Below are 20,219 nucleotides of genomic sequence, written 5' to 3'. Positions count from 1 at the left end.
ATTCAACAGCTTCCAGCTGCGTTGCCAGCCTTTAACAGTGGGCTTATACTCTTTCCATGCAGGTTCCCGATATGTACCAGTTCGGGAACACCATAGATAAAGCGGGTTCCGCAGAGGGTTGTGCCAAACTGAATACCTTAAAAAACACGCTGGCGTCGATTTATGAAATCTAGTTAGTGCGAATAAAATTTGGATTCTGACGCGATGCCCGAATTTGTAATTCAGGGACTGGAATAGAGAATATTAATATCAATTGTACAATACATATTATTCAGCTAATACTAGCTAATACTTACATTACAGATTTTATTTATTTTTCAAGAATCATAAAGTGGTTTTTTATAATCATTACATATGCTGATATAACACCTGTTTTCGGTGAACCGATTTCGGTCTTTTGATTGATTAGTTTTATTTTCCCTTTAAAGAATTTCGTATATAAAATGTAAAACACATTCCATCCTATCAGGTCCATCTCTGAGATGTTGCTTTGATACTTTTTTCGCCGTCTGATCTACTTCTCTACACCAGACGTCGCGAAAATAGCTATAAAGACTTCTAATTCTTCTAAAATAAGTATCCAATTGTCGTGTTTCAGATTGTAAGCTAAATTTGTAAATGTTTAATTGTATCTCAACATAGATTCTCCAATAAACTATCACCCATTTACTACATTTTCTTTGATAAAATGTTTTTGCGAATTAGTGTTAATTCAGGAACTCATGAAATAATGGCTAATGTCGTGTCACATTATATTAACATACGTATGAGCGCTATTAACAATGAATCAAGATACTTCTTATTTTTCATTCTATCAGCACGACCACGATTGCATGTATTGATAACATGCTACGAAGTCTCTAGTGCTACTTGGTCATTTGATAGGTTAGATGCATTATCAGAGCTTGAACTAACAGCCCGTAACTCAAAATCATCATCAAAGTCAATTTTTGCATTGTTTAATTCAACTTCTGATTGATTTAGAAAGATTTGTAGTGAATGAAATGTTTGATCATTTTTAAGGCCTTCGAGAATGTTTCTACCAATTTAAAATATTCTAAATAACGTGCATAATATGAGACCGAGTTATTTTCGTTATTGACAAATATATGTGAATATTTAAAGTTACATAAGTACCCTCTCATGCAATTATAAACACGATTTCAATTATAGCGATCCAATCAATGTCACCGTCGTATGTATGTAGTAGCGGCCTGTCCCGGCTTCGCACCGGTGAACATAAGATTTTTTTTATATATTTCCTTTCATTTATATTTTTTTATTTTGATTTTTTTTTAATTTTGTTTTGAGCGCAGTACCAAATCTAGTCACGCGGCAGCTTGTTAAAGCCAAGTACTAATACTAGTAACTGTACTGGCGAGCATTATGTATTTACACTTACAATCTTAATTTGTTCATCGTTTTTTTTATTTAAGTAACTTATTTAAAATTAAAAGAGAGTTTTTGTTATTTCTATAACAACGAAGTATGAACAGCATGATTTAACTTTGGTCGTAAAATTTTAAAAATTACTATTAATTTTTATAATTTAAAAACTGGGTAATGTGAAGTTTTTTGTAGATGATAACATGTTCTTTAACCATGTAGAACATTATTTTGATCTATCATCAATAGTTTCAGCATGCGATGTAAGACTTTTTAGGGCACTCTTTTACAACTTGGGTTACGTTACTTAAGTTATAGTAATGAGCCCTAATTTTTTCCAGCAATAAATGTTGCCTATGTTATTCAGGTTAAATGATTTTCAAATCAGTACACCAGTTTTTGAGTTGATTCACTACAAATACACACAAATATACATTTTTTTCATAACTTTGACAATAAATATATAAACTATGAATTATTTTGTTATGTATTTTTAAGTTCTTATTTTAAATATAATAAAAAAAATCGAAAATTCAGAAACATTGAAATTATTTTTTTAATTTTAAATATATTTGTAATTAAATATTCAGTCAAATGACTCCCATATTTCTAGTGCTATCGGATTTTGTTGTTCTAATTAGTAAGTCAGTTTGTTACGAGATATTGTGCTGAACTGACCTGTCACAATTTTTCCTGCAAAAATCGTCACAAATCTTTGCTGAGTCTTTGGAACTTTTCATGATAATATCATCTCTAGCTAGGTTCTCGACGGTGACTTTTGTCTTTACTAATAAAATAAATCGTAGAATACTTTCGCAATTAAAATTAATAATATTATCTGTATATTTACGTCATAAAACTCGAATAATTGTTGAATATCGGCAAGTGCGTAGCAAAAATATGATAATATATATAAAATTAAAGTTCCAAGTAACTCAATGGTTACGACTTATGAAGTATAAGTTCCATGAAAACAAAATTAAACTTTTAAATTAATCATTTCAAATGCGGTGAAGGCTAGGCCATAGTGCAAAAATTTGTAAGTCAAAATAGGCTATCGCGGCTACATTGTTCGGTATAATAAATGTTTATTTATAAAATCATTAATTTTTGAAAACATAAACTATAAAAAGACATAATTTGCTAAATATTTAACCAGATCATTATTGCCGCGAATACAAACGTATGTGTTTTTCATTTTTAATTATTTTTTTTTATGATTTTTTATAATTCGCAACGCTTAGTTGAATATATTAATCTTAAATGAAAATTTTGCGTGCATTCAAATACAGACAAGCGTAACTGAGTTTGCATATTTAAATAAGTATTTGTGATTTATCTCCTATCTGTGGTTATGGAAACCGTTGTGAGGAAACCTACATATTTTGGATGAAAAATTGACACATTTGTGTCTGATCATCCTACATTGGAGCAGCCTGGTAGAAACATAAGCCTTTCTCTTTAAGTGAAGATCATTTAACCCACCAGTGACATTGGATACGATCCTTTTTTGATATAGTGGTGTAATATTGTAGTTATTTTCAATCTGTAAGATACTTTATGATTTGGAAATAGTAACAATGAGACATACACCAGCTTTAATCAGGACTATTGTTTTTGGAGAAACCAGCGACAATACACGCTGTGCCAATTTCTTTTTGTGTTTAAGATTAAAATAATTATTCTTAGATAAGGCTTTCTGTTTATAATAAAAAAAATGTTGTACCAGATGGCACCCACAACCCTCTTAGAAGAAAAGCCGTCGTCAGGCCACTGGATATCTCATCCAGCGCCTGGGGAAGAAATAGCAATAACCGGCATCTCTGGTTGCTTCCCTGATTCGGATTCAGTGATACACTTGCAAGAAAACCTGTTCAATAAGGTACTGTGTTTTCAATGTTAACCTAACAAAATAATTCAAAAATAATTCCGTAGATCTTATATCCAAAATTTTCAGCAACAAGGCCTGATGATGAGGCCAATTTAAATTAACTGAAGTTTACAAGTGATATGATACTGCATAAAATATGTAATTGTAATAGATAAAAATGCATTATTTAGAAGTCCCTGTCAAAGATTTTGAATACTCAAATAGATTTGGATGGTTTTTTATCCCTTACATTGCGCCACTGCGCCACCAGTCTTGGGAACTTAGATGTTCCTTTGTGCCTTTTAGTTTAACACTCAAACTTAAAAATGGAACACAAAAATATTAAATATTTCTGAGTGGTGGAACAATCTATACTAATATCGTAAATTTGAAAGTAACTCTGTTTGTCTGTCTGTCCCTCTTTCATTACCAAACCACTGAACTGAATTTGATGAAATATGAAATGAGGCAAATATGAATTCCAAGAAAGAACATAGGCTACTTTTTTTGCTTAACACATGACAACAAACCTACTAAAACGCGTGCGAAGCCGCGGGCGACAACTAGTAACTGATAAGTGGGTTTACATAAATACCACCAAGGGTTTGTCATTGTTCTCAGGTGGATTTGATATCAGACGATGATCGTCGTTGGAAATTGACACACCCTGAGATCCCACAGCGTACCGGCAAAATCAATAATATCGAGAAATTCGATGCCTCCTTCTTTGGAGTGCACTACAAGGAGACGCACACGATAGACCCCATGTGCAGAATCCTTCTGGAGAAAACATATGAAGCCATCATCGACGCTGGTAACGTATTGTGCTACATAATACACGCCATATCCAAATCTGTTCTGGTATTTAAAAATGGTGATGGAACAAATAAACTCCTCTCATTTTAATAATCCATTGGGAACGCAAATTCGATACGAGCGGAAAGAGTTCAGGCGCAGAACGTGCTTTCCAAGGCATGGATTGGTACACTCTTACAATTTTCAGATTCCATTATGTTAGTCTTTATATGCTCAATTTGTAGTTGGAATCTTGAGATCAGTGGCAGTGAATATTATATAATAGTAGTATTTATAAGAATGAATAAGTGGGAATATTGGGATTATTAATTCTATTGTTCCTGATGCCTTCTCAAATAAACAATTGTTTCTGCGATCCAAAATAGTTGAATTATGCCTATGCCTTGATCACAATATTTCTATTAAATATAAAATCTTTGAGATGCTTTAATGAGTCCTAACAATAGTATTTACCCTTAGGTTTAAATCCAAAGGAACTGCGCAATACAAACACAGGTGTCTTCGTGGGTGCTTGCTTCTCGGAATCTGAGAAAATATGTCTTTACGAAAAAATGCATGTAAATAATTTCGGTATTACTGGGTAAGTTGTAATAATTATTGTAACATTATGTACGACTTCAATACACACACGTCGTTTTACAAGCGTCCTGTGGTTAAGATTCTTAATTACAAACATCTTTTTGTATAAAACTTGTCATTAATTCTTGTCATTAGTTTCTTGGTAGTATGAAAAAATACCTGGTCAAAATCATGATCATGATTAAATATATTTATTTCTTCCGCCCCACATCGTACGAGAGAAATATATATTTGGTTCAATCTAACTATCCAAGAATTAATACAATTTAAAAAAATATTAAAATCGCTCATTTAGTAGAACAGTGACAGATCACGAAATCTCAGAAACTATAACACCTACAAATTTGACATTTGGCAGGTTTCCTTACAGGCTTTTACGTAACTCCACACTGGGATAAAACGGTGCTTGGAAGTTTGTGTTATATACATTTCGTGTTGGTAAAGCCCAGGATTCAGCTAGTACTTTATAAGCAATTATATCTAGAACATATAAAACTAATATATAATTCTAATATAGTGCAAACAATCACATATATCTCGTCAATCTATTCTGATTTCGCTCCAATATGTTACAATATAATATATTGTTTCAAGAGAAGATCAGATGCTCGCTTTTGCCACTAATTAGCTTCTAACTAATCTGATTATTGCTTTGCCAGGAAACTAGAATTCAATGTTACAACATTATTAATTATTGAATAGTTTCAACTCGTATCTACCCCGGGAGGGGTAAACTGATCTTAGGTACCCAAAGCACTCTTCTTTTTTATGATATAGGTAGGCGGATTATTAAATGTGCCATCTGATGTTCAGTGATTACAATGGCGCTGTAAGAAATATTAATCATTCCTTACATCTCTAATGTCCTACCAACCACCCTACAAACCAGAACAACAGTTATGAGTTCTATTGGGCGGTAGAATATTTAATGAGTGGACGGTACCTACCCAGACGTTTCGATAAAGCCCTACCACCTAGTTTACCGTACTGTAAATTCCATGTTGAATTTTATTTTGCACGAGTCGTTACTGTACTTAGGATATATATGTTGAGATATTAAATTTCAATATTTATTTAAGCAAATAATTATGATGAATATGTTTCTAAAGATATCTTCTCTATATGAATATTTTGGAACTAAAAGTAGTGTAAGAATCTCAGCACTTAATGTTTACCACGGCATAATCGCACCACCATGTCAAAATTTATTATTACTCTAAATAGGAAATAAAGAAGAAATTATAAAAATAAGAGAAATAGAAGAGATTGTAATTCTAAGCCATTCGTCATCAAGCTAAATATTCCAAAAATAATTGATTATGTTATACAAACGTTCTTTACTAAAATATAATTTATGGAAAGTTCTTTAAGTAATATTATATTTTTCAGCTGCTCCCGAGGTATGTTAGCCAACCGAATATCTCAGTGGCTCGGTCTTTCTGGTCCCTCCTACACCGTGGATACAGCTTGCTCTAGTTCCCTATATGCCTTGGAACACGCATACAGAGCTATACGTGAAGGTCATTGTGACACAGCTATTGTTGGAGGATCCAACCTCTGCCTCCATCCCAACGTATCTTTGCAGTTTTCTAGGTAAAGAAATTCATTCAATATTCAGTTCATTAATTCCCTAACTATAGTTGTGATGTTTTTTTTTTTTTTTTATATCTGAACCGTTCTTTTAGACTTGGTGTATTATCAGCTGATGGAAGATGTAAGACTTTCGACAATACCGCGAACGGTTACGCTCGTTCTGAAGCAATTGTTGTGTGTATATTGCAGAAGGCTAAGGATTCAAGAAGGTAATATTATCAGTATGTAACTATCAACTAATTTTGAGATCAATGATAATTCAACATATTTTAAATACATCTCTATTGCATTGTCATCGTTCATTCCTTCATTCATTCATTCATTCAATTGCAATAATTGGCGGAAAAAGCCTTTAGTAAGTCGATATCAGATTTAACACACACCATCAGTTTTTCTACTATTTAAAATGTTAATAATCAGTTTTACTAATACTTAAAATTTTAGTGACTGTCAGTTACAAAAAAACTGTAATACTTAAGGAAAAAAGATGGATTTCTGAATAATATCCTTCCAATCAGAATTTTGACGCGACACGAAAATTGGTCATAAATAAAATCAGCTGAAAATTTTAATCTACTCAAGAAGGCTCTTACGAGAACTTTTGAATCGACATCACCCATGATTAAATTAAATTTAAAGCTACCATAAATCTGATATTTCTTTCAGAATCTACGCCCAAGTACTCCACGCTAAGACAAACTGCGATGGGTATAAGGAACAGGGTATCTCGTACCCATCTGGTGACATGCAGAAGTTACTTCTCAGTGAATTTTATGAGGAGTGCTCTGTTCCACCCACCGCACTAGAGTACGTAGAAGCCCATGGAACAGGTATGTGATATATCATCATCATCAATATCATGATCAGACTGTATTATTCCACTGTTGGACATAGGCTAAATCCAAGGCGACCCTGACATCTTCGTCCCTTTTTAGCACATGTTCTACCAACCCCCTTCCACAGATGATTGCTCCATCATGCCAGAAGGCGTCCCAAACTACTCTTGCCGATTCGCCTTCTCCATTTTAGAACCTTCTTGTCCCAACTATCAATTCTTTAACAGTTGTGAACTGCCTCTTCCACTAACCTTCTAAGCTATATCAACCTTCGTTCTCTATCACCTTGATATTGAGAAACGCCAAAAAAATTAATACAACCTCATAGTAAATAAATGATCCGAAATCTTAAAGATCCATTTTCATTAAATTCCTATTTCTGTTTTCTTGGAAAATATTTACCGATAAATTATTTTCTACGTTCCACTAAACCCATACAAATTGAAAGAAAATTAATATTATGTAATTCTAATTCTAGTTGTTTAATTAATAAAAGTAATGTCGTATCGTATCGTATAATAAATATTTGGATACAAACAAGTTGACGTTGACGTCAATAGAACTAATTTAATTTAACTTTACAATAATGAATAAACATATTACATGAATACATAAATACTGGAAAAAAAACGATTTAATTTTCGCGGTGACATAATATATTCTGACTCAATACGGAACATTTATAACATAATATAAAACATTAAATATATATATATATTTTAGCCTCTTTAATTCCTTAATATAAATAATACTTTTCTTTTTAATCTAATTCTAACTAAGGATCTCTCTCGTGTTCCAAAAACCTTCCACGACTTTCCACAAATATGGGTGATTGAGTTTTGTTGCACATGATTTTCGTTTTTTCGATATTTAGTTCAAGTTCAGTATTGCGTCTGACGTAGTCAAGTTCGTAGATCATGTCATCAACTTGTATTACGGTTTCTGAGAACTGCGGAACATAGGTTGCTAACGTCCTGTAATATTTATACCTTATTTCGAATTAATATATTGTTAGCAAAAAGCAAATAATTAAATTAAAAAAAATAAAACTACTCAAAATTAGAAGGTTTCTTATTTATAATCAATTTAACAATTAAACTTAAATACGAATGAAAACAAAACTATTAAATCTCTCATAAGAATATCTTTAAATCAACAAACAAAACTTTACATAAATGTTCTAGCAATTATTTATTCTAATAAACACACAAAAATATAGAACAAAGATTAGGACTACAAAAAAGGTCTCGTCAACGTCTGTACGTTACGAGTGCTCAAGAAAAAGTGTCCGATCCCCCCTTTGTCATGCTCTTTTATAGTAGTAGTTTTACAATAGTAGGACACGTGACCACAACACCGGTGATGTTTTTATCGCTAACACGGCCTATCCTGACGACGGCGCGCCCTCGCCCGTTTGGTATGGCACCTCGTTTGATGGCTCTGGCATTTGATCTACGAACTCCTCATTCTCGGCTAAAACAAACAAAAACAGCGTTATAAAAAAAAATCAATAAACAAACATATTGCAATCAAATGTTAGCAGAGCCCTCAGGATGCTACCCTTGAAAGAATGAATTCATATACGCATATAAAACAACTGTTGCAGAGCCCTCAGGATGCAACGAGACAGAGGCCTCAGCATGTCTACCCAGAGCAGAGCCCTCAGGGTGCTCTTTACCATAAAACTAATGATTATAATCTCTAAGCAGAGCCCTCAGGATGCTTAAAAGACAGAGGTCTCAACATGTCTTTGAATGCTTACTTTCAAAAAATGATGTACAGGTGTCAGGGGTCCATTCTCCATGCCACATAATCATGTATTCAGCCGCAGCTTGTGTGGTTTTACCATACGAGCCGGCTAGCAATTTTAACTCATACCTCCCATGAGGTAAAACTTTTTCAACTTTATATGGACCCCGCATGCCACCATCCAGTTTGCCTGTCGATTGACTGGTCTTCAACACAAATACAGTGTCACCGATCTTAAACGTACGAGGCGCAACTCGGGTCTTGTTTGTGCGGTAATCCTGGAGGATTCTGTTACTTTCCAGGGATTCACTGGCTTGTTGACGTGCCAGTTCGCGCAGCGACTCACGATTAGGGCTTGTCCCTTCAAGCGCTATGTCTCGCACAATGGAACGTAGCACTGGTGTTGTGGCCTCGGTACCTATTAACAGATTTAAAGGAGAGCATTTAGTTGATTTTTGTATTGAAATATTTAATGTAAGTTGTAATTTCCATAAAACATCGGACCATTTTTCTTGTTTAAAATTACTTTCTATTCTAATCATATTCAAAATGGTTCTACAATAGCGTTCTACTTGACCATTACTTTGGTGCATTTCAGGTGTAATCAAATATAAATCACTACCCATTTCCGAGATCCATTTAACAAATACAGAATGTTCATACATTCTGCCTCTATCAGCTACAATTAATTTAGGTGATCCAAATAATGACATGGCATTTTGAAAAACTCTTTTAAGTTCATTACAGTCTTGTTTAGTAATTGGGTACAAAAGACAATATTTGGTAAACGCATCTATAATAATAATAATAAACTTATAGCCATTCGAAACTGGCAATGGCCCTAAAACGTCTGTATGTAATGTTTCAAACGGTACATTGGGCTTACTCCACGATTCGATTGGCTGTAAGGGTTGTCTGGCACATTTTTTGTAGGATAAACATACAATACAATGTCTAATATACTTTTGAACAAAAGATCTCAATCCTGGGAACCAAAAATGTTTTAAAATTAAATTGACAGTTTTATCAACACCGATATGCTGATGTTCATCGTGAAATATGCGTAATAAACTAAGACGATGTCCTTTTGGTATATAACAAAGTAATTTTACATCTTTACCCACGGAATTATATTTATAGTAAAGCAAATCATTGTGTTTTACATAACGAGATGAATCAAGTTCCCCATCATTCAATTTTTGTAAAAGAGTCTGAGTCTCTTCATCAGCAGCCTGTGCTATTTGGGCCCAATTTCGAGGTCTTTGTATTTCACAAATATTTACCGGGTTGCGACTAAAATAGTCAGCATGTGCTAATGCTGCTCCCTTACGATACTCTAATTCAAAATTGAAATCTTGTAGATAAATCCACCACCGAGCTACTCTCGGTACTAGATCTTTCTTTCGTTGAGTGTGTTTCAAGGCGTTACAATCTGTTACTACTTTGAAGTGAATACCTATAAGGTAATGCCTAAAGTGTTGTAATGCCTTGACTACTGCCAATGTTTCCAATTCATATGAATGGTAGCGTGACTCTGCACCAAGTGTAACTTTGCTAAAATATGCAACAACAGTCTTGCGACCATCCATATGACTCTGAAGCAAGACAGCCCCGTACCCCAACGCGGATGCATCGGTATGAACTTCTGTTGACAAAGAAGGATCAAAAATATGCAAAACCGGTTCATTAGTAAGACGCGATATGATGTCTTGTCGAACATTCTCTTGATCGTTACCCCATTCGAATTTTACACCCTTGCGTAAAAGTTGAGATAAACAAGCAGTTTTTATTGAATATCCAGGAATATACCGTCTAAAGTAACCTGCTAGCCCCAGAAATTGCCTAACCTGTTTAACGTTAGTTGGAACTGGGGAACGAATCAAAGCTTCAACTTTATAAGCGCTCGGTCTAACCTGACCATTTCCAATCGTTCTGCCTAAATATTCAACTTCATTAGTGAGAAACGAACATTTTTTTAAGTTGAGCGAAAACCCAGCAGACGTTAAAACTTTTAAAACATCCCGTAAAGTGTCTAAACCCTCATCGATAGTTAAACTAGGTATGAGTACGTCATCGATGTATACTAAGACGCGATTTTGCTCAATAAAAGGTCGTAATGTATTTGAGATAATGCGTTGATAAACGACTGGAGCGTTAGCCAACCCATACGGCATTTTTAAATACTCGTAGTGTCCATCTGGGGTAACAAATCCCGTCAAATGAATGCACTCAATACTCATTGGTATTTGATGGAACCCAGTGGCCATGTCAAGGCTTGTAAAAAATTTACTTTTACCTAGTCTGTCTATGTGATCGTCAATAAGTGGTAGGGGGTAGCGATCTTTTACAGTTATTGCATTCAATGCCCTAAAGTCAACACACATTCTGTCTGTGCCGTCTTTCTTTTTAACCAAAAGGATTGGACTAGAATATGCTGATTCTGATTCTCTTATAATACCTTTTGATAGAAGTTCCTTAATAATTTGTCTAACGCGCAATTTTTCTTCGTGAGAGAGTCTATAAGGTCTATAAACTATAGGGGAATTATTAGATAAACGTAGAGACATAGATCCAGTTTTGACCGTACTTGTAGCGGTGCCAGTAATAAAATGTTCCGAAAATTCACTAACAGTTGACAAAAGACGATCTTTATCAGTACCAACTAAAGGTGTTTTTATGATATTGTCAGATGTTGTTTGTTCAATGTTAAACACATTTCGTACACGTGTCAAACATTGTCTGCCTTTTGATCGCGTGTAAATAACCCCATCCCTGTTTAATACGTCAGTACCTATTATTATAGGCGTATTCATGTAACAATCAGTAACAATATGAAAATCGATTTCTAAAGTAATTTCTGGAAATTCTACAGTCAACACGGTTGAAAAGCATGACTCTACTTCTTGACTTCCAATACCGCGTAAAATACGAAAACAAGGCGTCTTGTGACATTTAAAATGTTTTATGATAGATTCCGATATTAAAGAAATTGTAGATCCACTATCTATTAATATATCAACAGGAACGCCTTGTATAACGGCCGCACAAATATCATTTTTCCTTCTATTATCAACGACTTCACGACAAAAGTTTACATTAGGTTTACCCTGGGTTTCCACACGTTGTTTTGTAAAACAGTCCTCAACTTTATGGCCTATCTTTTTACAGAAAGTGCAAAGATCCATTTTATTTTGCATATTGTTTGTATTATTGGGGGTAGTTGACGAAAGGTTACGCACATTCCTATTACTGTTATTTGATTTGAAACGTTTCGAACATTTATATTGCTTATGACCAAAGCTACCACAAAGAAAACATTTACTTTTTGTATCACTATATTCCCTTTTACGCGTATTAACGTAATTAGCTTTATAATCAGACATTTCGCGAAGCCCCCGAATTACCTTATGTTGTAACGGTTTAGTATATATAGAAAAAAAATTCACTAAATCATCAGGTGTAAGTTTGGCGTTAGTGGCGGCAGCGCGTATTTGAGGATCAACTATACCCCTTATTATAATTGCCACTATTAATTCATTGCTTAGACCATTAACAATTTTTAAACGTAATAATGATCGCCTCGCGTATTCGGCATAAGTAGGATAGCTATCGGAATTAGTACTCATTACTTCAAACAATATGTTTGCGATGTCAACTTTACGAGGGCACAAAGCCTTAAAGTCCTTTTTAAAGTTGGACCACGTACGATTACTTGTAACCCACTCGTTTAACCATAATTTCGCGTCCCCTTTAAGGCAATTACCAATATGAGATAAACACTCCCTATCGTCCCATTTGTTAAGGATACGTACGTGATCGACTTCATCACACCATGCATCTATATCATTATATTGCGGGTCAAAATTTGAGATATAAATATGAGCGGATCTTACCGGGATTAAGTTGATGGCGTTAACAATCCTGTCGGTCACCTCACTCACAATGGTATCGGAGGATACCGATGGTCCCGGCTGCACAGACATGTCCAGACTAGCACTATCGGATACCTCGGTTGGACGCGGCAGTGGTGATGCTGGCTGTATTTCTGACTCCGGGTGATCAGGTGTTGGTGGTAGCACAGGCAACACATCAGCAGTACCTGATCCAGAAGCCTGAGCCACCGCATTGCTTAAACGCCCGTTGCTGGAGCTATCCTCCAAGGCATTGAGACGATCTAGAATTGCCTGCAACTGCTGTTCTAAACCTTGTATTAGTGTGTCATTAGTATTTTTACCTCGTTGTCTCTTACTTGTGCCTGACATCTTAGTCAGAGGCAGTTAATGAACCCTAGTCAGAATGCCAAATCAAAAGGAAATCTAGCTATGGAGCCAGATCCCACTTCTGATGTTAGCAAAAAGCAAATAATTAAATTAAAAAAAATAAAACTACTCAAAATTAGAAGGTTTCTTATTTATAATCAATTTAACAATTAAACTTAAATACGAATGAAAACAAAACTATTAAATCTCTCATAAGAATATCTTTAAATCAACAAACAAAACTTTACATAAATGTTCTAGCAATTATTTATTCTAATAAACACACAAAAATATAGAACAAAGATTAGGACTACAAAAAAGGTCTCGTCAACGTCTGTACGTTACGAGTGCTCAAGAAAAAGTGTCCGATCCCCCCTTTGTCATGCTCTTTTATAGTAGTAGTTTTACAATAGTAGGACACGTGACCACAACACCGGTGATGTTTTTATCGCTAACAATATGTTAAAAGTAAAAAGAACAGCCTGTAAATTTCCCACTGCTGGGCTACGGCCTCCTCTCCCATTAAGAAGAGGGTTTGGAACACATTCCACTATGCTGTTCCAATGCGGGATAGTGGAATGCACATGTGGCAGAATTTCTATAAAATTAGACACATGCAGGTTTCCTCACGATGTTTTCCTTCACGGCCGAGCAAGAGATGAATTATAAGCACAGAATAGGCAGATATATACACGTTGGCATCATATATATATATATATATAGTGGTACTTGACTTTGAAAACGCAATAATCGGTTAAGATCCACGCGTTCTAACCACTGGGCCACCTCAATAATGTCAAAAAATTAATATATGTAGTATTGAAATACTATAAAGAAATAATAGTTCTTTGGGATGATATCCGCAACTAATGACCCGATTCCAAACCTCTTTTTACTGATAGGTAGCTATAATATCCCTGATTAGTTATTACTATAGGATAAAAATTTATGATTTTATGTTATCATTTTCTTTATAAATAAGACTCAACCGTGTAAAGTCAGAGGGAGTCGCTGGTTACATGTGTTTTTTATTGTTTAATCGTTTGCTCTTAATCACTATTTATTGTGTTATTTCAAAATGTATTCGTTGATACAACGGTCGAAGATATGAAGTTCTGATTTCGTCCAGCTTTAAATGGTTTAGGTTGTAACGCAGCTACCGACGGTGAATTCCACAACCGGCTGTTATTAAGTGGTTCGAAAGCCGCTTAGCTCTGATCGGAATTTTCACCCAATATAATTAGCAAGATAAGCCCATAGAACTCTAGTATACAGTATTTGAAGTACAATAAAGTCATAAACATCTGCGTGTCTGTTCTTATTAATTTCAAACCAATTACTACCGGAGATTATATATTTATTGTACACCACACACAGAAATAAAAATTAATATAACAAAGATTTGGCCTTGATGAAACAAGCGCACAATTTTGGCCACCTTTTCGCTACATAGCGATCTCTTCCAGACAACCAACGGGGTAGGATAGGTCATAGAACATGAGATGGGTGGTGCTGTAATAATAAATAAAATAACTTGAGTTTATTATTGAAACTATGAAATAAATATAAAAATAGAATACACAAATTATTTATCAAATAATAAATGATAGTATCAATATATTGTTTGTTGTTACTGCAAAATTGTATAGTTAGTATATATGACAGCGATAGTTACACACTCTTAAGTTTAAACTCTTGTCAATGAAGTAATTTGTTCCCAACAGGTACAAAGGTAGGAGATCCCATAGAGCTGAACGTGATTGGTGAAATCTTCTGTGAGGGCAGATCTGATCCTCTCATGATTGGATCCATCAAGTCTAATTTGGGACACAGTGAACCAGCATCAGGTCTTTGTTCTGTTGCGAAGGTAGGAAATATTACCAAGACTTATTAGGTTTACTATTCGCAATATTTCTTATAAATTATATGAATAAAGAAGCAGGTATATATCGATTGCCATAAAATTTAATTCCATAATAATTTCTTTTAGCTCTGTATCGCGTATACAACCGGATATATTCCTCCAAATATAAATTTCAAAGTTCCGAGAAAAGGGATATCATACCTTGAAGAGAATAAAGTGAAGGTAGTGACGGAAAAGCAGCCCTGGGGCAGGGGTATGACTGGTATCAACAGCTTCGGCTTTGGGGGTGCCAACGCTCACGTCTTGCTCAAAAGCGTTGCGAGAACGAAGGTTTGTAATTTTGTGTTAAAAAAAATTTAAGCTGTCTACTTAATAATTGGTACTTGCCAATAATACCGATCCAAGGTTTCGTCAAAAAAAAAAAAGAAAATTTAAGAAAATATTAAATTCACATGCTGCAGTATGTCAACTTCAGTAAATGTTGGTGAATAATCATAATTCATACATATAAATTTTGAATGAAACTAATACCAAAGTCCTTCATACATAAAAGTATCTGGCTGCTACCAAATGGGTGGACTAATGGTCAAAAAGCTACCGCAGTGATAAACCTACTTAACATTACTTGTTTTATTAAAACATTCAGTTTTTTCAATTAGGTCAACAACGGATTGCCTTCAGATGATCTACCTAGATTGGTGTGCGTATCAGGTCGCACTGAAGCAGCGGTGGCTAGGATCTTAGATGACCTTGAATCGAGGACAGTTGACGCTGAACTTGTTAGACTGTTACACGCCATACATGATGATAATATCGACGGACACATGTTTAGAGGATATTCTTTATTAGGTAAGACCTTGATTAAGAATTAATTCATCGGATCAGAGCCAAAAGAGTAATGTGTGTTTAATGCCAAAAATATTTTTTATATTGCTTGCAATGTATTTTTTTTTTTTTAATTTTGTCAACATTTTCATATTTAGAATCGACTCCAACGAAGAGTGTCTCACTTGCTAGAAACATCCAATACTACTCCGGTGTTCGTCGTCCAGTCTGCTTTGTATACCCGGGCTTGGGTTCTCAATGGGCTGGATTGGCTACACAGCTCATGAATTTACCCGTATTCGCAGCTGCTATTGAAAAGTAAGCATCATAATCAACAGCTGCTGAATTTAGGAAATTGATACTTTTATAGTCCACGATTATGTAACACTGGTTTTAAAAAATTACATCTTGTGAAATACATTTTTGAAACCCTATACTAATCAATATTGATATGGTACAAAAATTGTAGTTATAAGTTAAATAGGAGTCGAGGTGGCCCAGTGGTTAGAACGAGTGCACCTTAACCGATGATTGCGGGTTCAAACCCAGGCAAACACCGCTGTTTCATGTGCTTAATTTGTCTTTATACTTCATCTCGTGCTCAGCGGTGAAGGAAAACAACGTGAGGATACCTGCATGTGACAAATTTCATAGAAATTCTGCCACATGTGCATTCCACCAACCCGCATTGGAACAGCTTGGTGGAATATGTTCCAAAACTTCTCCTCAAAGGGAGAGGAGGCCTTTAGCCCAGCAGTGGGACTTTACAGGCTGTTGTTGTTGTTGTTGAAGTTATATAGTCTAAATATTACATTAAAAAACATATATATTAGTAGTTAATTGTGAACTCTTTTGAAAATGGCTTGTTGTTTAAACTGAAAATGTTTTGATAACGCTTAATATTTCCCAGGTGTCACATGGCTCTTCAACCTATGGGCATTTACTTGACCAAGCTCATAACGAACTCCGACCCTAAGATATACGACAACATCATCAACTCCTTCGTCGGTGTCGCCGCTGTTCAGATCGGTCTCACGGACGTCCTCAAAGCTGTTGGAATCGAACCCGACTTCATTATTGGTAACTATTGTTGTTTTTTTTGGAAAAGGACAGGAGAGATTTTTAAAGAATTTTTGTAAAATGATAATTTTTTCACACTACTGATAAATCTATATATAGTTTCAATATTCTCTCACATTTCGAAATTGTAAATCATCAATAGCAATTCTTCCGACATTCATAATAAATTTGAAATAATTGAGTCAATTCCTGTTTGATACTGGACATACAGCGCTTACTTACAAATAAGATTATTTTAATAATTAGTTAAATAATTTAAGCCAAAATAAAGTCTTAGCCAAAATTTTTTAAATTTTAAGTAGGGTATCATTAATTAACGGAATGTTTAAAAAATATATTAATAAAACCAGAAATGTTATCAAATTAATTCTGTGCACCAATTGTATTAGACTATTTTTGAGAAGTAATTAAAGATTTGTTTAATTTGTCGTTTTTAGGTCACAGTGTAGGCGAGTTAGGTTGCGCTTACGCAGATGGCAGTTTGACAGCCGAACAGACGATTCTGTCAGCATATTACATCGGTTTGGCGGCCAGTGACACGACATTCATCAAGGGATCTATGGCTGTAATAGAACTTGGCTACAAGGACGTAAGTACAATGCAGAGTACAGTCGCAACACTTCGTCAATCCTAGCAGTTCAGTTTGACCCAGTTGATATTTTTAGTAAATATTGTCCAATGTTTGTCTAGAATTTGTCAGTGAATTTAAATACTGCTTTTGTTTATTGCAACAGATAAAAAAAATCCTCCCATCGGAAATCGAAGTGGCTTGCCACAACGATGAAGGCTCGTGTACAATTTCTGGTCCAGCCGATAAAATTAAGACTTTTGTTGCTGGACTGGTAGAGCACGGAATATTTGCCAAGGAGGTGCCTTCCAATAACATCGCCTACCATTCACGTCACATCGCTGAAGCTGGTGAGTTTGTAATTTTTTCGAAGAGCATTAAGTTTCCTAAACATTTTTATAATAGTCGGAAAGTGTTATAGTAACTTAAAACTACAAAAACCTTATCAATTTAATTAATCGATTCATATTTCTGCACATAAATTGACAAAATATTTATCTTATGAAGCTATACAAATAACCCTTTTTGTTTCAATTATTGTTAATTTAAATAAATCGAGTACATGAAATAAGATAAACTAAAGAAATAAAGAAGCCGCTAAATCAAAATTTTAATTTTTAAATAGGTCCGACATTGCTTAAAAATCTAAAGGATGTGATTCCAACACCAAAACCACGTTCAGAACGCTGGTTATCCACTTCTATCCAGCAGGACTTGTGGAAAAATCCCAAATCAGAAATGTCCTCCGCTGAGTATCACGTCAACAATTTATTGGTAAGTGTATTAAATGCTGATATTTTCTATAACATCGATATCCAATTGTTACTGAATAATATGTTAGTAACTTGATACAAATAAATGAAAACTATTGTTTAATCAGCATATCTTATTGAACAAGTAAGGCTGTCTGTTTTTGGTGTACCTTGAGAAGTGCCATTGGTTGGATAACGATGATATATTTTATCTAATCCGTCTTTAAGCTGCTTTACTTAAAATATTTATCTAGCCCTTTTTTTCTAAGTAACCAAAAAAAGTCCCAAGATCAGTAAAATAGACTGTAACAAAAAATCCTTTCATTTTAAGTATAGCTAGATTATATAAAGTATTGAAAAATATGGGATGCTATAATACCAATTGTGCTACTGAAACATTCTTTTATTAGAGTCCAGTGCTTTTCGAGGAGACAGCGAGATTGATTCCGACCAACGCGGTCACTGTGGAGATTTGCCCAAATGAACTCCTGCAGGCGATTTTGTATCGATCACTCAATAAGGATATCGTCAACGTTCCTCTTATTGATATAAAAAGCGAGGACTACCTGCAATCTCTCTTCACGTCCCTCGGCAAGTAAGTGCTTGATTTTCCAACATCCATTTTTAAATGTTATTTTATTATTAAACAAACCATTTACTTATCAATAAAAATTTCTAACTTCCATAGATTATCAGATTTTAAATTAACATGGTTATCTTTATTATTATAGTTATTAATACGGGATATTAACCATTTTATTTTTACATGATTTTTTTTCTTGTATTCTCGTGAACAAGACATTCGTAGATAATGTCAAAATATTATCGAGCTGCACTAAACAAAAAAAAAGGTAAATATCCCGTATTTAATAACTGTAGTTCCATAGATTACGATGTTCTCGCCGATATCGGCAGCCATTCTCAAAAGAAACTAGCAAACTGCGCATGACATATTATAGTGCACAATTATGTCCTTAGTCTTATAATCTGATGGGAGAGTAAATCCAAAACGACCGGAAAGATTTAAACTGTAGGATCAATGACTGTATATGCTTTTCGAAGCAAGGTAATACATTACTACTAATTCCATACAATTTGCTGCTATTGATGATATTTGAGAATAGATAGCCCTCATTTATTCGTCCAATTCAGGGGTTTAGCCCACTATAGCAGATCAACGATGGCCGTAAGTACAAAGGTACAATAATTAGTAACTCATGAATTTATGACTGCAAATATATACTTTAATATTTTATAGTGTTACTGTAGCTTCGTCTTCGTCATATGCTTCAGAAAGACTATTGTCGTTCATGTAATCAAGATTTCATTTATAATACTTAGTTTTCTGGGGGTTTAACAAGTAGTCGGGATAATGAGTAGCATGTTTTTAAAGTTACATATAACACGGTAGCTCGCCTACCGAGCCAATATTAAACAGACTGTGAACTTGACTATCGTACTACAAATTGTATCTGGAATAATATGAGTACAACATTTGCAGGTTGTACGAAGCTGGACTTAACCCTCACCTCGCCAATATTTATCCGACCATAAAGTTCCCTGTCTCGCAAGGAACTCCCATGCTCGCACACCTCGTCGAGTGGGAACACAGTGAAGCCTGGTGAGTATTTAACCAAAAATAGATGAATTGAATGAAGTATTAAAAGTAAACTAGCTACCCATGTCAGCCTAACTAGAGAGAATATGGGCCTATATACAATATTCAAATACATATAACTCTGTCCTGTAGTATTGCTTGCACTCAGCATATTTTAGATAATTTACTAAAGACAGTCGTGAACTTTACATTTAAATATTCCTCATTAATTACTAACACGCGACAGACGCGTTGGAGCATCTTCGTTTTATTAAATCACCCGTCGTGACTCCACGCGACTGAAGTATGACTTTTAAATTAAAGAACCAAGAGAAGGACATTTGAAATTATCGGTTATATTAACCCTTATCTTTAATCAATCGGCTTATTAATAAAAACTGCATTAAAATCCAGTACTTAGTTGAAAAGATCTAAACGCGTGGCG

General features: G+C 34.6%; 1 protein-coding gene across 1 annotated transcript in view; it reads left to right on the top strand.

Annotated features, from left to right (window-relative positions):
* The first annotated feature begins 2,514 nt into the window (after positions 1 to 2,514).
* The window catches only part of LOC124532873 (fatty acid synthase-like), a 31,337-nt gene continuing 13,632 nt past the window's right edge, over positions 2,515 to 20,219 (top strand). The window contains exons 1-17 of the mRNA XM_047107986.1: positions 2,515 to 2,569; positions 3,116 to 3,268; positions 3,878 to 4,070; positions 4,532 to 4,652; positions 6,041 to 6,244; positions 6,337 to 6,453; positions 6,911 to 7,074; positions 14,813 to 14,955; positions 15,079 to 15,282; positions 15,612 to 15,801; positions 15,936 to 16,095; positions 16,688 to 16,857; positions 17,295 to 17,446; positions 17,592 to 17,775; positions 18,051 to 18,199; positions 18,588 to 18,772; positions 19,679 to 19,798. Of these exons, the coding sequence (XP_046963942.1) occupies positions 3,116 to 3,268; positions 3,878 to 4,070; positions 4,532 to 4,652; positions 6,041 to 6,244; positions 6,337 to 6,453; positions 6,911 to 7,074; positions 14,813 to 14,955; positions 15,079 to 15,282; positions 15,612 to 15,801; positions 15,936 to 16,095; positions 16,688 to 16,857; positions 17,295 to 17,446; positions 17,592 to 17,775; positions 18,051 to 18,199; positions 18,588 to 18,772; positions 19,679 to 19,798 (2,609 nt within the window). The 5' untranslated portion in view covers positions 2,515 to 2,569. The remainder of the gene's footprint in view (positions 2,570 to 3,115; positions 3,269 to 3,877; positions 4,071 to 4,531; positions 4,653 to 6,040; positions 6,245 to 6,336; positions 6,454 to 6,910; positions 7,075 to 14,812; positions 14,956 to 15,078; positions 15,283 to 15,611; positions 15,802 to 15,935; positions 16,096 to 16,687; positions 16,858 to 17,294; positions 17,447 to 17,591; positions 17,776 to 18,050; positions 18,200 to 18,587; positions 18,773 to 19,678; positions 19,799 to 20,219) is intronic.

Source organism: Vanessa cardui, chromosome 10 (genome assembly GCF_905220365.1).
Source record: "Vanessa cardui chromosome 10, ilVanCard2.1, whole genome shotgun sequence".
NCBI classification, from domain to species: Eukaryota; Metazoa; Arthropoda; class Insecta; order Lepidoptera; family Nymphalidae; genus Vanessa; species Vanessa cardui.
Note: the sequence above shows the minus strand (reverse complement) of the source record. Positions and strands in the feature narration are given on the sequence as shown.